Raw genomic sequence first — 18,971 nt, 5'->3', positions numbered from 1 at the left:
AAGCGAGTGTTTATCTCTCCGTCTCCTACCAGTTGTTGCGGGCGATGTCGTAGATCCAGAAGGAGTTGCGCACATTTTCCTCGCGTTTGTCCTTGTCTTTACTGAGGCCGGACAGGACATGGATCTCGTTGAGTTCAGGGTCGATGGTGGCTCTCTGGGTGAAGCCCGTCATCGGCACTGCATACACAAGCGGAGCAAACAGACGGTCAAAGACAAACACATTTACCTGCAGGTCTGATTTAGCTAAATCAGGTCAGGGTTTCAAGCTGATAATAGCAAAACTTCTGTCTCCACAAAATGAAAGAAAGCGGCAGCGTTAGGGGCCATCAAAGAAAACTACTCGATAACATAGCAACGAGCACCATGGCAACAAGGACTGACACAGAAAGAAACAATGAACAGCATGCAAATGCAGCTCGGTGTGATCAGACATCCCAACACACACGGTTGATCTTCTACGATTACAGCGGGCTAAAGGATCGAGCCAGGTTAAAACAGCACGGGGGCGGGGTCTCTGCAGATCAATGATTAGAGCGAAGCACAGGAGGAACTGTGCACGGTTATGATATGAAATCCTAACGAGGAGCTCGAGTCTGCCTGCAGGCCTGAAGCACACATCGTTTACATCTTCATACTGCGCCATTTCATAAAATCAGGAATTCAATTAAAACCACAAATGCGGAGTTCTGGGTCAGCTATAACAAAACGTTCACACGTTATGACGCTGGCAGGTCAATCTAATGCAGCGCAAATGTCCAGTAGAAACAGTAGCCACAGCTCAGCTCACAGCAGCAACATGGAATCGTGACTCCACTGTCAGCACGGCTGCTTTTCCCTCCCTGAATCGTCCACACGATGGGCAGAGCATGAAATAAGCTGCTGACAGCTCAGCACTCAGCTGACTCAGGATGAGATGCTGTGGTGCTGATTTCATTTCTGGAAAATTACCATTTAAATGTGTGAAATTCAACTGATCGACTCAACAAATGTGTGTTTAATGAATTATTAATGATATTTCCGACAGAGCAACAGACTGTAAAGCTTTGTGAGGGGAGCCAATACTGGGTCAATGAGTAGTAATAATATAAGTTATTTATACCTTTGTTCCTTAAATTTTTAAACACATATCTGTACTTTGTACTCCTTAAACAGGCTCGTATACTTTGGCTTTTGACTGGACTTCTTTCAGGTCACTGGGCCTTATGAAAGGCAGGTGTGTTCAGGTACGAATCAGCAGCGGATGTCACACAAACACAGATGAAGAGTCGCAGTCAGGGGTCGGCCGGTTTGGAGTTTTGGCACAACACTGGAAGAAGTGCAGATGTGCAGATGTGCATATGTTGTGACTGCAGTTCAGCATCTAGTTGGCGATACCGAAGAGGAGCGTGCATGAAGGGAGTGACGTTTTCTGTTTGTCAGGTCATCGTAAATGCAAAGTTTCTATCAGCTCAACAAACATCAGCAAACACACAAACCAACACGACCTGCCTGCACCGCCCTCAAAAAAACCCCCAACCAAACAAACAAAAAACCTCCAACAACTTCAAGAACCGAATGTGTTAGCTTCACCCTGCAAACTACATCTGTTATAGTCGACAGTTACCAGTCAGCACAACAGGACAAGCTGGCGTTTCAGTGCTGAGCTCACATCAACATGAGACGTGTTTGGCTTCATAATCAAATCCTTTCGGTTCTTTCCTGCTCACATTTTTCATCAAATCATACAGATTTGATGATAGCTCCAGCAGGGTAAGACAGAGGTAAGTGGTGGGTAGACAAGGTCTATTTATACTGGCTTTGAGGTGAAGCTGAGACTGTAGCAGACATTTTAGTCGATCTGGCAGGAAGTGTCTGAAGAGTGGAGGAGCTCCTTAACCAGACAATCGTCATCTCTGTTCTGATAGCTCACAGAATCTATTAGCCTCGATCATTTTATCATATTGTTAATGTAGCTGAGTCAAACAGAGCCCAGAAGACTACGAGGCAGCTACCACAAACGTGCAAATGAATATCTACCACGAGAGGAGTGCTCTCAAACAAAGCTGTAGGTTTTTAGTATGAATTTATCAATACGTTTCAGAACTGAAGCTAGCGAGCTAGTTTAATAAAAGGGTGATATTTGTTTCCAGGGATGTGTTCAGTAGCGCCTCGTTTTCAGGGTCTGGACAAACCCTTAATATACGCTTAAAGTAGAGCACTGCCCTGAATACAGGATCTGTGATTCCTCTAATAGAAAACAGCGAATTCTCCTTTTCCAACGGTTCCTCGGCTCAACTTGGTTTTCAGGGTTTCTCAGTATAATACCTGGTACCAGCTACGCTGTTCAAGTGAACCGAGTCGAGCTGACACTCGGTGACTGATGAGGGACACCACTAAAATCTAAATCACCACTTTTGAAACCCGGCAGTGTAAAAAACTGATGAGGTCTGAAAATACGCTACGATGATTACAGGCCACCTGTATTTGTTGTTACTGATAGCTTAATCTGTGTCGTCTCTCCCTGTGTGCAGCTCTATAAACCAGTGGACCTCATCATCCAATATGAGATGTTCTTACCCATCCCAGAGTCTTTCTTGGTGCCATCAGATATGATTTCTACGTGATCTCCATCCACATCGTAACTGAAGAAATCATTGAGGTACGTCTTTGACCTCTGACCACCAAACACGTAGAGGCAGCGGTTCCTCTGGCGAAGAAACAGAAATAATGGCCGACATTAAAGTCAGTCGCTGACGGGATTGTCCTCAGAAATAGATCCAATGACGCACTCACAGTGTGGAAGAGCATGCAGTGCCCGATACGGGACTGAACATCCTCTGGGCCAGCGTTGCACGAGTCCTCCCGCAGGAGGCTCCACGTCCCCAGTTGGCAGTGGTAGGCGTACAGGCCGCTGAACTGCGGCTCCGACGTCCGGCTGTCATCCACGCTTCCATTACACGTCAGGATCCGACCGCCAAACGTGTAGATCATGTGCTTCTCAGAGTCCATGCACATCTGCAGGAAGAGCAGTTTGTCACTGTTAATAAAAATGCATCTCTGAGCTGAAACTAATTTACTTTGATTTAAATGCTTCAGATTAAATCAAAGCTTCCTTCATTACATTTTCTCCATTTGTTTTTTTGAGTTGAAGCTTTTTAACTGCCTTGTGTTTTCTTGGACACGACTCAGCTTTAAAATCATTCTGCCTAACAAATGTCCAAAGTGGGGATGTGTGCGACTACACGACTACTCGATTGCTCGTTGCTGTTCTTACGAGTCGTTTAACTAACTGTTGAAATTTAAATTTGATGCCCAATGCTGGTCAATTATTGTCCTAAATGTTATGCAGACATCTGCCACCAGATGGCGCATCGTTGTTTAAAAAAACTAATCCGTTAATAGGCTGATATTTTTGTTAACACCATCAGAATGAGATGGGCTCTCTATTAGTGCTACTCCTCCACATCAGGAGGAGACAGCTAAGGCTGTCAACTCCTGGGTAAGGCGTTCAGGCCCAGCACGTCCTACTGGGAGGAGACGCTGGAGAGATTACACCTATCGACTGGCCTAGGCGGTGTTTCCCAGGAGGAGGAGGGCCCAGAGGGAAGTCTGGGCTTCCTGCTGCACCCAAGATCCAACTTCAAAATAAGTGGGAGCAAATGGATGGATTCAGATCTATATTTGGTATATTTTAATAATAAGTTAAGCTCTTCTGTAGTAACACACTTTCATATCATATTTTAGTAGAACATGTGCTGTTGATAATGCAGGATGTGAGGTGCTGCGCTGTGAAGCAGCAAGAATGTGGAAAATGGTTTAAAATGCTCTTGGTTTTCAAGTTTAACTTGATGCCTGAACGTTTCTTGGTCGCCAGCAACAGCCCTGGTCCAAAGTGACAAACATCTGCCTTAGTTTCACCCCAACCCTAAGGTGACATCTTAGAGCTGCTTTTGGATGATGTTAAAAATAGTTAAGCTGCAGCATCTAAACGCTGCCTCTCAAAGAGTGAGGAGAGCACAGCACAGACAAGTCTCCACTGTTGCTGTGAGGTCACGTGTGCGTCACAGCTTTGTCGATCAAACAAACATGAACGCCAGCAGCAGCTACAGAGTATGACCACAAAGAGCTGCTCGTGTTTTTCAGCTTGGGCTTAGCCAGGACTCAAGTTGACTTCTGCTGGAGCTAAAAGTGGCAGCAAGACTAAGCCCTTTCAAACCAACGCAGCAGTGAAATGAAACCAATGTATATTTAACATTAGCTGTGCCACTTTCCTTTATCTGACATACACAAGGAAACTACACAAGGTGCACCTACCCTTTCCCCCTGTGGTCTTTATTTATGTGCAGGTTTGATGAAAACATTTTTGAATCCTTTTGTCTCGTACGCAAGGAAACGATGCACCGAATACAAGAGTTGTATTTATTTATACGTCACGGGGTGAACACCTAGTGCAAACATACTTTTACTCCACGTACATGAAGGTTGGAAATGTTTAAAAATGTGTGAACAAAAATTAAAGACATTTAGAGCTAAAACTAAAGATTTGCAATTACTAATCAGCTAAGGTAAGGCTTCTCCTTGAGCTGTTAAACTTAAGCCAGGTTCAGACTACACACAGCCCCTCCATCTCACCTCCTGTTGGTTCAGGAGTGGAGGCCCCTGTTGTGTCTGACAGTGTTCGGACACAATGGACAAACACGAGGAAGATGCAGTGAGTACACGTATTTAAAGAACTGGAGTCAACTAAGCAACTGACGGGGGTGAGTGGAGCTGAGTGTCAGGTCTGATGTGTGACAGAAGGTTAGCAGCAAGAGTCAAAGGGAAGGTGCCCAAGATGATGGTGAGACCTGTTATGATGTTTGCTTTGGAGATGGAGGCACTAACAAAAAGCAGCTGGAGGTGACACAGTTGAAGATTTTTGTTTTTGGAAGTGACAGGAAGGAACAGGACTGATAATGATTAACTCAGAGGGACAGGTCAGGTCGAGTTATCTGCAGACAGAGGAGGAGGAGGACGGCTTAAAGGTTTAGGACATCTACAGAGGAAGAACGGTGAATGGACGGGACAAAGGATGTTGAATATGGAGGGAAAGTGGAGTGTAAGAGATCGTTTTGCCTTTGCAGCTACCTGGTGGTCAAACACCAACTTTGGCCCTCCGTCGGCCGACGTATCCTCGCTTAGTAGCGTCCAGGTGTTGGCGTCTATGTCATAGCGGTAAAAATCGCTCTTCAGCGACTTGCTGTTCCTGACACTGGAGTCCAGGTAGCGGCCCAGCGTGTAGATCTGTCGCCGCTGTGAGTCGATGCACATCTTGTGGCATGAGCGAGCACTCGGACCACTCTGTTACACAGGAGACATGCTTACACGTGTGTCTAACATGCACAGACAGTGATTTTTCTTTTCTAGTCAAAAACAATCAGAAGACACTGGTGAGTGTTTGATCACCTCTTTCTCTGTGTCTCTGGAGATGCAGGCCCACTGGTTCTCCTGCACACTGTAGGCCCAGAAGTCTGCCAAATCCTGCGTCCCATCCCAGCCTCCAAACAGGTACACCGTCTCTGTGGGTTAGAAATGACCAGCACTGAGCCTTTTGTAACCATGCTCCTGCAAACAAGGTTGTTGTTTTTCCCTTAACCTCCTACGACCTGAACTCTTTCAGCATTTTGAACGTGTCTTTGCTATTTGGGCTGATTGGGACCTAAAGAATGTAAAAACAAAGCATCACCAGATTTTTACCTAATTTTTGTTTCTGAGAAAAATGAGATCCACATATGAGGACATTTGTTTCAAATTTTGATAGAACAGTGGCAGCATGATGTCCTTGTAAGTGGATATCAGGCCCTTGTAGAGAGAAATTAAGTATTTTGGTCTAGACGTCCCAAAATGTGACGTCCACATATGTGGATGGTCCTAGGAGGTTAAATAAGCATCTGTTTTCTTATTGTACATGAAATCAGAAAAGATATTATGTTGCAGTTCACAGCACCCACCATCACAAGTCTCTGTTCAGAACTACGTTTTATCAATAACACATGGTGGTGGGGGTTCAAACGGTGGTCTACTCTGCACAGCGGACTCTTCGGTCAGACGGCGTCAGCATGCAAACATGCAAAATTGAGATGATTTATGCTTTCGCTTACAGGGGAAAGCTAAAGCTACATTTTCCATGATTTGACAAGCAAGCCGAGAGATGGCGCGTTGCAATGTAGCATGACTCTTTAAAGCGCTCTCTCTGTTGTGAAACTTTGTTTGGGTCAAATTCAGGCCAGTGTAGCTCAGGCCAGATGGGAGATGTAGGAAGCTGCGAGAATGAGTTGTAAAGACACAAAGTATTATGAGTCACTGGAAACGACCAACAATCGGTTGATTTGTGTAAAGGATTAGCAGGAATTTGGGATTTAAAGTGCTTTCAGATCACATTCCCCCTTTGAAGTGACACACTGTGTGGAGGTAAATATGACGCTCGTGAAGCAACAGCTTTGTTAAAAAGTCCGTTTTGTGCCAGAAGGGCGATTAAGCAAAAACATAACAAAAGGTGACGGGAAAGAAAAGGAATATATGAGCAGAGTGTTTATAAAACACTGGTTTCACCATGAGATCATGATGTGCTTGCTTCATACAAAGTGGAAATCCCCTATTCAAGTTCTTTTTAAGCATATCAGCATCTGTGGCAGTATATGATGTATATGACCGAGTGTACATAAGCCTGGAAACGGCTGCAAATGAGCACTTGGAATGAGGCAAATATATGTAATTATATCCAATAATTAATAATTCTGCCATAAAGCAACATTTGAAAGTCCATAACAAAAATGTTATTTTGTATCATCATCTAGAGGCCGAGCTAAAACTACAGAGCAAATCAACATTTCTGCAAAAACAGCCTCCGTGCCTTCCTGTCAGTCCATCTTTTTGCTGACTGCAGGTCTTGTCAGATGAAGGCAGCTAGCATGACATGAGTATGATTGGTTTAGTTTGGTTGGCACCATGGCACCGTCATTCACCTCCTACATCGTTCCCTCGCTCACCTGGAGACCGCTGGAAGCACTGTGAGAATCATGTTCTTTGATTTCTCCAGTGCCTTCAACACCATTCTTCCCTCGGTTCTAAAGGACAAGCTGGTGAACTCAGGAGTGGACCATCACCTCACTACCTGGATCCTGGACTACCTCACCGACCGACCACAGTATGTGAGGACTCAGGGCTGTGTGTCGGACAGGGTCGTCTGCAGTACGGGGGCCCACATGGAACGGTTCTGGCTCCGTTCCTCTTCACCATCTACACTGCAGACTTCTCCCACAACTCCACCCAGTGCTTCCTGCAGAAGTTCTCTGATGACTCTGCAATAGTCGGCCTCATCACTGATGGGGACGACAAGGAGTACAGAGGTCTGACCCAAGACTTTGTGGACTGGTGCCAGCTGAACTACCTCCAGATCAACGCCAGTAAAACCAAGGAACTGGTGGTAGACTTCCGCAGGCACAAGCATTCTCCACTGCAACCACTGAACATCCAAGGTATGGACATTGAGGCTGTGGACAGCTACAGGTACCTTGGTGTTCATCTGAACAATAGACTGGACTGGACTCATAACTCAGACGCCCTCTACAGGAAAGGGCAGAGCAGGCTGTACCTGCTGCGGAGACTCAGGTCGTTTGGGGTGGAGGGCCCACTCCTGAAGAAATTCTATGACTCTGTTGTGGCTTCTGCTATCTTTTATGGCGTGGTCTGCTGGGGCGGCAGCATCTCTGCTGGGGACAGGAAGAGACTGAACAGGGTGATCCGAAGGGCCAGCTCTGTTCTAGGACGCCCTCTGGACCCAGTGGAGGTGGTGAGTGACAGGAGAACGGCGGCTAAGCTGTCATCCCTGATGGACAACGTCTCCCACCCCATGCAGCAGACTGTGACAGCACTGAGCAGCTCCTTCAGTGGGAGACTGCGGCACCCACGGTGTGGGACGGAGAGATTTCGCAGGTCTTTCCTCCCCACTGCTGTCAGACTCCACAACAAAGACTTTAACTGAACAAACACACACATCCACACATGTGCAATAACACTAAGTGCAATAATCTTTTCTGGCATCGTTGTATTTTTACTCAGTTGTATATAGTATTTGTATTCTATTTTTATCTTATTGTATATTTATTTTATTTTATTCTACTGTATATAGTATATTATTTTATTCTATTCTGTACAGTTGTGTACTGTATTTATTCTTATTGTATTCTAATTTTTGCCTCATAACTTTTGCACTGTCCACTTCCTGCTGTGACAAAACAAATTTCCCACGTGTGGGACTAATAAAGGTTATCTTATCTTATCTTATCTTATCTTATGTTTGCAATGCAAACTTCGACCAGCTGGCGTGGGAGCTGAGAGCTGCTGACATCCTCAGCTCAACATAAGACAAACTGGTTTCCGCTGACATGTTTCAGGTGTTAGTTTGTATTTTGTTAATCACATTATTAACTAGGGCTGTTCGATGTAACGATATATATCGGATGACGATATACAAACATCTATCGTTTCATTTTACGCTGTCGTTTGTTTCGTGGTGTCGCAAAATAAACTGTTTACAGTAATATTTGTTCATGGTTCTGATGTCACTGTAGTGGCTGTATTCATTTCTTAAAGTTCTCTCTTTCTCTTATATTTAATATAACCACACTACGGACGGACAAGCGCCTGTTTTTATGCGTTGTCGTTAGCAACAACGAGGGTAAAACCATCACGTGTCCGCTTGTTTATGTTCCACATAAACCTTTCACAATAAAGCTCAAGATCCTGTTCAGACTTTTCAAAATAAACGGAATCACGTGAAAGAGCAGATTATTTACGGATGAGAAGTAAAAAAGAGCCGCCAGGTGCTAAAAAATAAACCTTAGACTCAAACGTTAGAACAGGCTTTTCCCCGCAGCACGCCGTGTAATAAATACTCACAAAGAAAACGGCGCCGTTACAACTTATGTCTAAAAATGTGTCGTTTCATGCATCGGTTAAAACACTCGACTCCAGCTACACGACGCCCAGCAGGAAACACTTCACCTACCTGAGATTCACAGAATTTACAGAAAATGTTACATGTTTGTGATTTATATCGTTATCGGACGACAGATGTCTTATATCGGGAGATGAGATTTTGGTCATATCGCACAGCCCTACTATTAACTGCAGCTTTCCACGTGTCACGCTATAATAACTCCCACCATGTGGCAACTGTCTGAAAGGACTCGAGGTTCATGTGATAGAAATATAATTTTATATGGTATAAGTTTATTGTTAAATTACTGAGTAAAATATATTCATCAACTTTGTAAGTGTACTGTTAAATGTTAAATCTACTGCATTCTTTGTATTTTGCCTCCAAGCAGCCAGACTGTCATTTTTTAAACTGTTGTCTTGTGCAAGCTTTCTAAAAGGTCTTCCAGAGTTTTTCTTTGTGTTTGTATTGTTTCATGTAAATTGTTGTAATGACAACAAAATGTCCAAACCAACAGGCTTTACTGAAACACAATCAGTGCAGCCTCCCACACAACCACAACAAATGCTGCATATCATCCAGAAACCTCAGGAAAACCCTGGATAACCAAGTGTTCTGTCCCTTTGTCCCTCTCATGCCGTAAACATTTACCAGATAAGCTGTGTGTTCAAATAGAGAGCGGTTCATCATAACCAGAATGTACAGTACAAATCCCAACAGCCAGTAAAGGGACTCAGATCAGGGGCTGTGACGCCATAGCTTAACTGGTCCTTCCTTGTGTTTAAATAAATAAAACAAACTGACAAGAAATTCTAAATAAAATAAAATAACACTAATTACGAGAATGTAAACGATATCAGGCACCGGACAGAGAAATCACTGGGAAGTCCTGCACCACGACTCCTGTGGTGGGACACAGAGGTCAGTGTGTGCTGCCTGATGCAGAGCAGAGATGCTGCCTTCTCCCAGCTCATACACGAGCTGCAGACACTGCATCACTCAGTCTCACATACACACACTAACAATGCAGGCTTCTGTTTTTCCTGGCAGCCAGCAGGGAAGTACACTGCCAACAATGTTGTCAGATCCAAGGGTTAAAATAAATTAATTCATTAAAAAGCAGCGGTGCGTCTGTCGAAACAAAAGCCGAGATTAATGTGTTTTTACAAATAGAACGGTTTGGTTGGAAGGAGAACGTTCGAGGTGGGGGAACTGTGGAGGGTTCATTTGATTAAACGGCAGCAGAGCTTTGCGAGCTCAGTGTGCATAGGTGGACGTGAGTCATAGCCAAGTCATAACAGTGCGCTGTGTGAGTCTCACCAGTTTGGACGTCAATGACCATTTGATGTCCTCCCCTCATCCCCGGCCTGTTGTCGTCACCGTCACCTGCAAAGAGAAAAGAGGATGGAAAAGACAAAGATGGAGTGTGAGCGTGGGGGGGACAGACGACGAAGCAGAGAGGTGAGGCGTGGATCAGGCAAAATGGGGTGGAGCGAAGGGATGGGCGGGGCAGCAAACAGACAAGAAAGACAGCGCTGCTTTAGACAGGTGGCAAAGTTGTCAGCATGTATTGAAATGTGTGATAAGCGGGAACATTTCCCACTGGAAAGATGGGCTCACTGTTCATTTCGTCGTGGTTGATTTCTTGGGCGCTTGTACCTTTGTTGCATTTGGGGATGATCTGACTCCACCTGGGCTTGTACTCCTGCTGGCTGATGTACTGGTTAAACAAGCCGTCTAGCAAGAGGACACATGAATCAAATATGAGAAAGAAAACAAGCATAATCCCATGAGCATTTCTCTCAGTCAGAACAAACACTATGGCTGCATACCTCTCACAGCTTTGTCTATCAGCTCCTCACAGGCATCAAAGTCTCCTTGCAGCACCAGTCGGTCGTGCAGGTGGGTTAGCATGGGGTGCTCCAGAGCTATTCGAGTCTTCTTCTGCAGCGACTCGAAGGCCTCTGTGTAGTTATGCTGTCGGAAGTGCTTCAGGCAAAGGCGGATGGCTTCCTGTTCTCGGTACTATAAGGACATGATGGAGAGCAAACTGATGAGTTCAACTCACTGCACGAATGCTTGGACCACACCCGACTCAGCATCAGGTCTATCACACACGTGTGAAACCAAATGACACTGAAGGTTGAGTATTACGCCTCAAAGCTTTTTTTAAAAACAAAAACACAACGCAGCGCATGATGCCACCAGTCTAGTATTTTACATTATGCTGCCTTCACACGTATATGAACTCAAGCGACGTTCGATTCTTAATCCATACGGTGGTTATGAGCATCGTGTTCCAGAAGCGCATTCGTGAACTCAGACACAGTGATGCTGGACGAGGCCTGGCTCCCAGTCTCCACTCCAATTCATCCTAAGGGTGCTTTTTTGGGGTCGAGGTCAGGATCTGTGTAGGCCAGTCAGGTTCTTCCACACCAAACTCCCTTATCCATGTTCCAACAGGACGGCGACATCCCCAACTGTTCCCACAAAGTTGAGAGCATGAAATTGTCTAGAGTGTCTTGATTTGCTGAAGCATTAAGAGTTCCTTTCACTAACGGGCTGAGCCAACAGTCCCACCCCACAGTCCCCCTCCACCAAGCTTCACACTTGGCAAAACACAGTCAGACAAGTAGCATTCTCCTGGCAACCACCAACCCAGACTCATCCATCAGATTGTCAGATGGAGAAACCTGAATCATCACTCCAGAGAACACGTGTCCGCTGCTCCATAGCGTCTAGGGGTGGGTGCTTTGCACCACCGCACTGGATGCTTTACAGTTGGAGGACTAGATGCAGCCGCTCAGCCATGCAAACACCCGACAGGTGTAGCCTGCCAAAACCTGCAGGATACTGTTGTTCAGAGCAGCGGCTACTGTCGTCCTGTGCACGACTAGTTCATATAGTTAGTTAAATGTTTCTGCCATTGTTAAGGGACCGGTGTATCTGTGCATTGGTCCTACACAAAGCGTGTGCACTGAACCATGTTGTGGCCGTGTACTGTCACAAGGAGGCAGCATCAAAAATATATGGAACATCGAGTCTCTGGGAAATTCTTTTTGTGTGTGAAGTCGTTAGTCCTTCAGCCGACTCTGAACAAGACAGAACATCTAAGTTACAGCTTCTTTTAGTGACATGAAACTGAACAAGATATACACGCACACACATACGTGTGTGCGCGCGCGCGCGCGCGCGCGTGCGTGTGTGTGTGTGTGTGTGTGTGTGTGTGTGTGTGTGTGTGTGTGTGAGAGAGAGAGAGAATGAACAAACTTTGAACAAACTGCCTGAAATGTGTTAACAGAGACATTTTGGGGATTTTGACTCAGTCTGTGCTCCAGATGGGTTAATTATTAATCGTGTTAGTCGTGATGATGGCACATTAACACTGACAGCATTAAAAAATATATATATAAGTCGCCAATTTTGGATGAAAGGGGTAAACCTAAGGATGTACTCAAAGCGGTGTGCTGCTTGTGCAGATGTAAAGTGCGAGCAAAGTACTCAAACACGACTAACTTGCATGAGCATGTACACGTCCACCATCCGGCAGAGTATGCTATGCTATCACCAGCGTCTGCAGCTCCATCAAGCATTTGGGCGCACTCTGAGATGTTTAAATAAACAGCTGTATATTGGCTATAATTTGTAAACTAAAGTAAACTGGAAACAGCTGAACTAGTGAAGCAGCAACAAACCACATGCACAGATATTGTTGATGGTTACGGGTCAGGGAAGGAATGGCTTGTGTTAGCACTGTTAATGTTAGTCACTAATCCAAAAGCACCACACATTTCAGCAGTTTGTTAGTTCTCTGTTTGTAGGAACCTCCCTGATCAGAACACGGCTGCTGCTGGTTAACTCGAACAGTAGCAGGTACAGTTATTTTATATTCTTCATGTTGTAGTAAAATATACAAGAAACGATGTGGTCGTAAGAAGCACGGGTATAATGTCCCGGCTCCTTCATATGCAAGTTAATGATTAAGCTAGCAACACATGTACAGCAGAGACCACACGATACCACTTTACAGCAACATTAACTCATGTGAGCAGGTAGGCGGACGATGAGAATTGTCAGCAGTCTGGAGATATTTTAAGACAACAAAAGTAAAGGAGCCTGCCAGCTCCGCTCTGCTACATCGTCAGAGGAGGAGGAGGACTGAGAAAAAGTTCATTTGTCTCATGTAAAATATCTAAAGTCCTAACCAAACACAAACTGCAACGAGTCTGCTAATGTGTGTGGAAGCAAATGGCGACAACCGACACTGGAGACATCACGGGAAATGTCCAGAGGCAGACAACCAGCAGGAGAAACCAAAAGAAACTGCAGCTCTTTGCCTTTACAGGATTAGAGCATAAATTTAAGCCTAAACTCGAATCAGCAGATAAAAGCAGGTTTTTCTTTGCTTACATTTGAAAGGCATGGCCTAAAATCCACAGAGGCCAAACTATCTTTTGTAATTAAGTAATAAACTACGATATTCATAAATTACATGGAATCCAACACATGAATTTAAGACAGAAGTGAAACTATGTGAATGCAATTAAAGAAACTGTCCCAGAGACAAACTGAGTTTGTGGGTTTCCAAATGTAATCAGCACCTCTGACATCCCAGAAGTTTTCATTCAAGCTGATATTACGCAGGAAGGCAAATCCACTCTTCCACCTCTGCCCCACCCCTCTAACATCCAGGCTGAGGCCTACCTTGCTATACCAGTTAAGGCAGGGCTGCACCACATCTGGGTCTTCAATTCCATGCAGCTCAATGTACCAGATGCTGAAGTTGAAACTCGGACCCCAAGACATCAGAGGCACTGAAGTTAAACAAACAAGTGGTAAGAAGTGTTAACAGCAACAAACACATGACAACACAAAGCGTGCCAAACTGCTCTCACCTATTTTGACAAATCTGCAGGGGAACATCTGCTCGTCGATCTTGTGCTTTAAGGTGAACGTTTCCTTGTTGTAGTCATTCTTAAGGCCACTGGCAGATGGAGAAAGACAATCAACATGACACAGCTGTTTCACTAATCCTACTGGTGAGTTGAGATACCGACTGAATCCATTTGCTGGACAGCCCTCCACCTCTGGCAGCTAACTAGACTTCATGTGTGGCCTTGCAGCTGCAGTTCAGGCTGTTAACAAACATGCAGCCTGCTAATGCAGCTCTTCAGCTGGATGGACTCATTTGCCAGTTGCAGGTTCTCCAGAAACAATTTGCAACAATTGAAGTTGCACATTTACAACTACTACAATCCTCTGTTCTTTGAATTTGTATTTATTGAAGTTCAAATTCAACATAACACCTGAGGCAATTTATTACTTAAGACAATTTTTTAAAAAAAATCTGTTCAACCAGTGAATTTCTGTCAACTAGAAGTCGTCTCGACAGCCACAATTGAGAGCACTTCTGATGGCACTGTCATTCTCCTGGTATTGTGTCTACCAATAAAGACACTACAGGACCAGACAAACACAGAAACATGTCTCCCTGAAGCTACAGGGGCATCTCACCTGGACAAAAGCTCGGTCATGTTTTCTTCGCTCATCCCACCAAACACTTTGAACTTCTTCAAGTTGCACACATGAGTCTTCTCATATTTCCCAAAGGTGATGCTCTGAACAATTGCTGGCCTTTCCAATTTTAAGATTAAAAACTGTGGAAAGAGATCAAGACAGGTGAAACAGACTGAAAGCACAGAACAGAGTTATGACGTATTTAGTGCTTGTAGAGAGCTCCAGGAAATTTGCCTGAAATTATGCCTGCCCCGTCGCTGTGAAGGGATTCTCTCCTTATCTAAACGACTACAGCATCAGGTAAGTGGCAGCACAACACACTATGAACTGCATCCACATGTCACTGGTGCTCTAACAAGCCAAGACATCAAATGACAATCCACCCATGGCCACAGGCCACAGCACCGATTAAACAGGAAATGTGAAAACATTTAAATCCACAGAGACCAACATGTTCACATCCGCTGTGAAAGCATCAATATCAATCTGAAATGAAGCATTAATGAATCACACAAACCCCCACCTTTACGGTAAATAAAAAAGTAGCAACACTGAGTTGACTTTCCATTTTGTGTTTGTAATGAGACAACGTGTGATGAAACAATGGGCTCCTCCCATCACCCTCCCGTGACGACTCACATCCAAGGTTATAATTTACTCACCAGTAATTTGGCACACAGTTTTTTAATTAGTCGATGGAGGTGGGGGTACGCTACTGATTTGAACGTCATGTTTTAGACAATCACACCAGTTTGAATTTAACCCTTTAAGACCTGCCATAGAACCAAGTCCACCAGAGCTTATAGTATATTTTTAAATGCTGTGGGGCCATTTTTGGGAGCATTTCAAGTTGCAACCATTACAGCCCAAATTTTAATAATATGTCTGCATTAAGTGCATAGTAATTACATAAATTGCGAAAAACTACAAAAACTTATCCCTCAAAACTGTAAATACAAAAAAGTTAAAAGTTGCACAAAATAGTTTCCCACCACAGGAAATTTATTTTAAGTCTTCATAGTTTTATTTTTGAAATACACCAATTTTTATATACTGCAGGAAAAACGAAAATAAATATTATAATGCAAATTTGCAAAAAAAATAAAATAAAATAAATTCCACAAAATGACGTCACTTCCGGTTTCGGGCAGGTCATGGCGGACATGCGATAGTTCACGCTGATGGACGTAGGAAGTGTTACAAACAGCTGATCGGATCGGCAAAACCTGTTTCTGGAATATTATGTTTTTGTTGCTGCAAGTGCTTTTTATGCAGTTTTTGCAAAGCTATATGTGGAAGGAAACCGTGACCGAGGACAAGCTGATGGCATAAGATGTAAGTACAACTCCTCCGGTTTCATATGCAAAAAAAATTATTGCGCTAGCTTACACGGTTGCAGAGCTACCGGGATTTAAAAATAGTTACGCAAAACGGAGCGTGCTGCTCTGACCGGCTTTAAAGGGTTAAAAACGTATCCCAACGCTGAAGGTTTCCCTGTGGACGGTGAGCTACATGACCTGCTGCTGTCAGTGTGGATTCGTGTGAAAATGCTTCCACTCTGGGATTCGATCATGTGGTTTTCAGAAGCAGCACAAATGAACAATCTTAGTGTTGTTTTCTTTATGAACAGATCCCATCGGCAAGGATGCAATCTCCCAGGGGGAGGACAGAATGCCCCCCAAGCCCCAAAACTGTTTAGTTTATGCTCCACGTTTTATAAAAAATGGAAAGAAATGTTCTGCATCATTTCTCATGGGGAACTGTTACTTTAGATTGACAAATCAATTGTTTAACCAGCAGTTTTCTACCATCCAAACACCGCCTACTCCTACTCTAAATTACAGGCAGATTCCTGCAGTTTTCCTTCATTTAAAGCATAAAGGACATACCTGAGCTGCAGAATTATTAGAATTTGTGAAGCCTGCGTAACACCCAGCTGCTCTACTAGAAACAGAGTATTTTGAGTCTGGGGTGCTCAGTCCTCCAAGTGAGTGGTTAACCATTGTTTTGCAATGTTTCACTTCCTATTGTCAGTCAATGCAAACTTTCAGATTTAACCTCAAAGTCGTGCAACACTATCTATGACGGTGTTGTCAAAGGGAGTCAATGAGTTCAAGAGAGAGGAAGGCAAACTTTTTCTTTCAGAAGTGTGAACGTAAACAGTTGCTGTTGCTGCTCACTGCTAGGTGGAACCTCCTCATACAGCTGCAAGATAAAGTTAGTGAACTCTTTGGAATTGAAGCCTTAAAAACGAAGCCTCCTGCAGTCGTGCTGCTGTTCGAGGACCCGTCACAAACCTGGATAAATGGGAAGGTTGTATTTGGTGTGAAATGGGGATCCGTGCACTGTGGTAACCCCCTGGGAAATAAGAGAGTAGCTAAGAGTAGCTAATCTACATCGCCTGTGTAGGCTCTCAGTCATCCAGGCCATAGTTAAAATTAGGGCTGTTCGATTTAAGGAACGACATATATCTAAAGACGATATGAAAACGCCTGTCGTTTCATATTAAGCTATCATTTGTTTTTTTTCATGGTTTTGATGGTCACCGTAGTGGCTACATTCATTCCTTAAAGTTCTCTAACCTTACTCCTAAACGAGGGGCTCCCTCTGTAACATATGGTTTATGTCTGACACGGACCAGAAAACTGTAAAATTATGCAGGAAAACGAACCCCAACTCAGACTAGGGCTGTGCGATATGACCAAAATCTCATATCCCGATATATATATCGTTATATCAAACAGCCCTACCTCAGACTCAAACACGACAAACCTTTTCATACACCTACGCAAGAATCATGTGAGGGAGTTTACGGATGAGAAGCAACAAAGAGCCGTCAGGTGCTCAAAATAAACCTCAGACTCAAAGGTAGTAAATACAAAGAAAATGGCGGCCGTTACAGTCAAAACACTCGACTCCAGCTACACGACGCCCAGCTGAAAACACTTTACACAAGTCGAGCTGCCTGAGATCCACAGAATTTACAGAAAATGTGAAATTTTGTGATACATATACTGTTGTCGGGGCGATAAATGTCTTCTATCGGGATATGAGATCTTGGTCATAGTGCACAGCCCTAGTTAAAATAGACCCAGACCATGATGCTTCACATGCGAAATTTAGATACTGGCATTCATTCTGCCCAAACATAGAATCGTTTTTGCCAAAAATGTCATATTTGTCTCATCTGGTATTAAAACTTTACTATTTGGGGGTTTTTTTAGGTTTTTCTTATATCAAGACAATTCCTATTCACTTTTTTATTATCATCTTATTTGTAATCGACAAAATAAACGTCCTTTTTGTTAACATTGATACATTTGTTGGACCTAAAGTAAAAACTGATGACAGAGCTGCATCTCATCTCCTTACTATGAATTACAAACATTCACTTAATGTTTCTTATCTTTGTCCAACCCTTTGAATTATTATTTCAGTTAGTTTGTGTATAACTGACTTTTTAAAATATCACATTTAGGCACATTCACACTTGCTGAGAAGCTTTTAATCCACTCACTACTCTTACATCAACTTGAGTAACTGAGACCTGACTTAAAACCATGTTACATTCAGGCAGATCAAGGTCAGCCTTGAGATATTCCATGTACTGAGCACTCAAATATAAACAAGCCCAGCAAGACACTGTAAGCGAGGCCAACCCCCCCAAACAACTGAAAGCATAGGTATGCTTTTCACATGACTTTACCATTCAGTTAGAAAACAACACTGTGTAAATAAACATTAATAGTTCTACTGAATAACATTGGATTCATTTTTATTAAACTGTAAAACACAAACGGCATAAACTGTTGAGAATTCACACCTGCAAGAAAAATAAGTCTAACAGAGTGAATGTATAATGGAATTGTAAAGCGCTTTGGGTGCCTTGAAAAGCGCTATATAAATCCAATCCATCATTATTATTATTATTATTATTATTATTATTATTATTATTATTATTATAACAATAAAGAGGAAAAGCACCAGACATGATGAATGATGGTCTACCAGCAACAGCTGGAGCAAGGTCGAGCCAAAGAATGTAAGTGTTCAAGTGGAGTTACAGAAGTTGATGAAAACCCATCAAGTTAAATGCAAAGGAAGAATTCCCACAAGTGTTACCTGTTTAAAACAAACAAACTTACTTTTTTGGTGAGAAGGTTACAGAAAATGGAGTACTGGTTATTGTATCAGTAATAACACAGACGTGACGCAGAAGTGTGATTGACATGTTTTCAAATGCCCCATCTTAAAATGTCAAAATTTCCCAAAGAGCATTCCCAGTAAAGCAAAGGGTTTCTCAATCCCATTGGCCTCTCTGTGCAGACTGCAGTTTCCTGTTTATGCACCTTCACAAGATGCACCCTCTCTAAAATATTAATGTTAATTAATTAGCCAAGCCAATTACCTATGAACTGTGACGCTATGAACCTACACAAATCACGACTTTCATAGACAACTGCTGTTCCAGGTCAACAAAATTAAAGCTCATCAG

General features: G+C 43.4%; 1 protein-coding gene across 3 annotated transcripts in view; it reads right to left on the bottom strand.

The window, feature by feature from the left end:
- Positions 1-18,971, bottom strand: part of mkln1 (muskelin 1, intracellular mediator containing kelch motifs) — a 28,882-nt gene that overhangs the window by 8,712 nt on the left and 1,199 nt on the right. For 2 of the 3 annotated variants that reach the window (XM_085375692.1, XM_085375694.1), the window contains exons 3-13: positions 14,474-14,616; positions 13,855-13,943; positions 13,664-13,773; positions 10,792-10,984; positions 10,580-10,696; positions 10,280-10,345; positions 5,425-5,537; positions 5,107-5,319; positions 2,773-2,994; positions 2,557-2,686; positions 30-177 (exon numbers count right to left, since the gene is read on the bottom strand). In XM_085375692.1, coding sequence (XP_085231818.1) covers positions 30-177; positions 2,557-2,686; positions 2,773-2,994; positions 5,107-5,319; positions 5,425-5,537; positions 10,280-10,345; positions 10,580-10,696; positions 10,792-10,984; positions 13,664-13,773; positions 13,855-13,943; positions 14,474-14,616 — 1,544 coding nt within the window. The remainder of the gene's footprint in view (positions 1-29; positions 178-2,556; positions 2,687-2,772; positions 2,995-5,106; positions 5,320-5,424; positions 5,538-10,279; positions 10,346-10,579; positions 10,697-10,791; positions 10,985-13,663; positions 13,774-13,854; positions 13,944-14,473; positions 14,617-18,971) is intronic. The other variant, XM_085375693.1, reaches the window with a different exon arrangement.

This window comes from Diplotaxodon limnothrissa, linkage group LG17 (assembly GCF_057381915.1).
Source record: "Diplotaxodon limnothrissa isolate DT_005_m linkage group LG17, D_limnothrissa_male_GT1.1, whole genome shotgun sequence".
In the NCBI taxonomy this organism is placed as follows: Eukaryota; Metazoa; Chordata; class Actinopteri; order Cichliformes; family Cichlidae; genus Diplotaxodon; species Diplotaxodon limnothrissa.
This window is presented reverse-complemented; position numbering and strand designations above follow the sequence as displayed.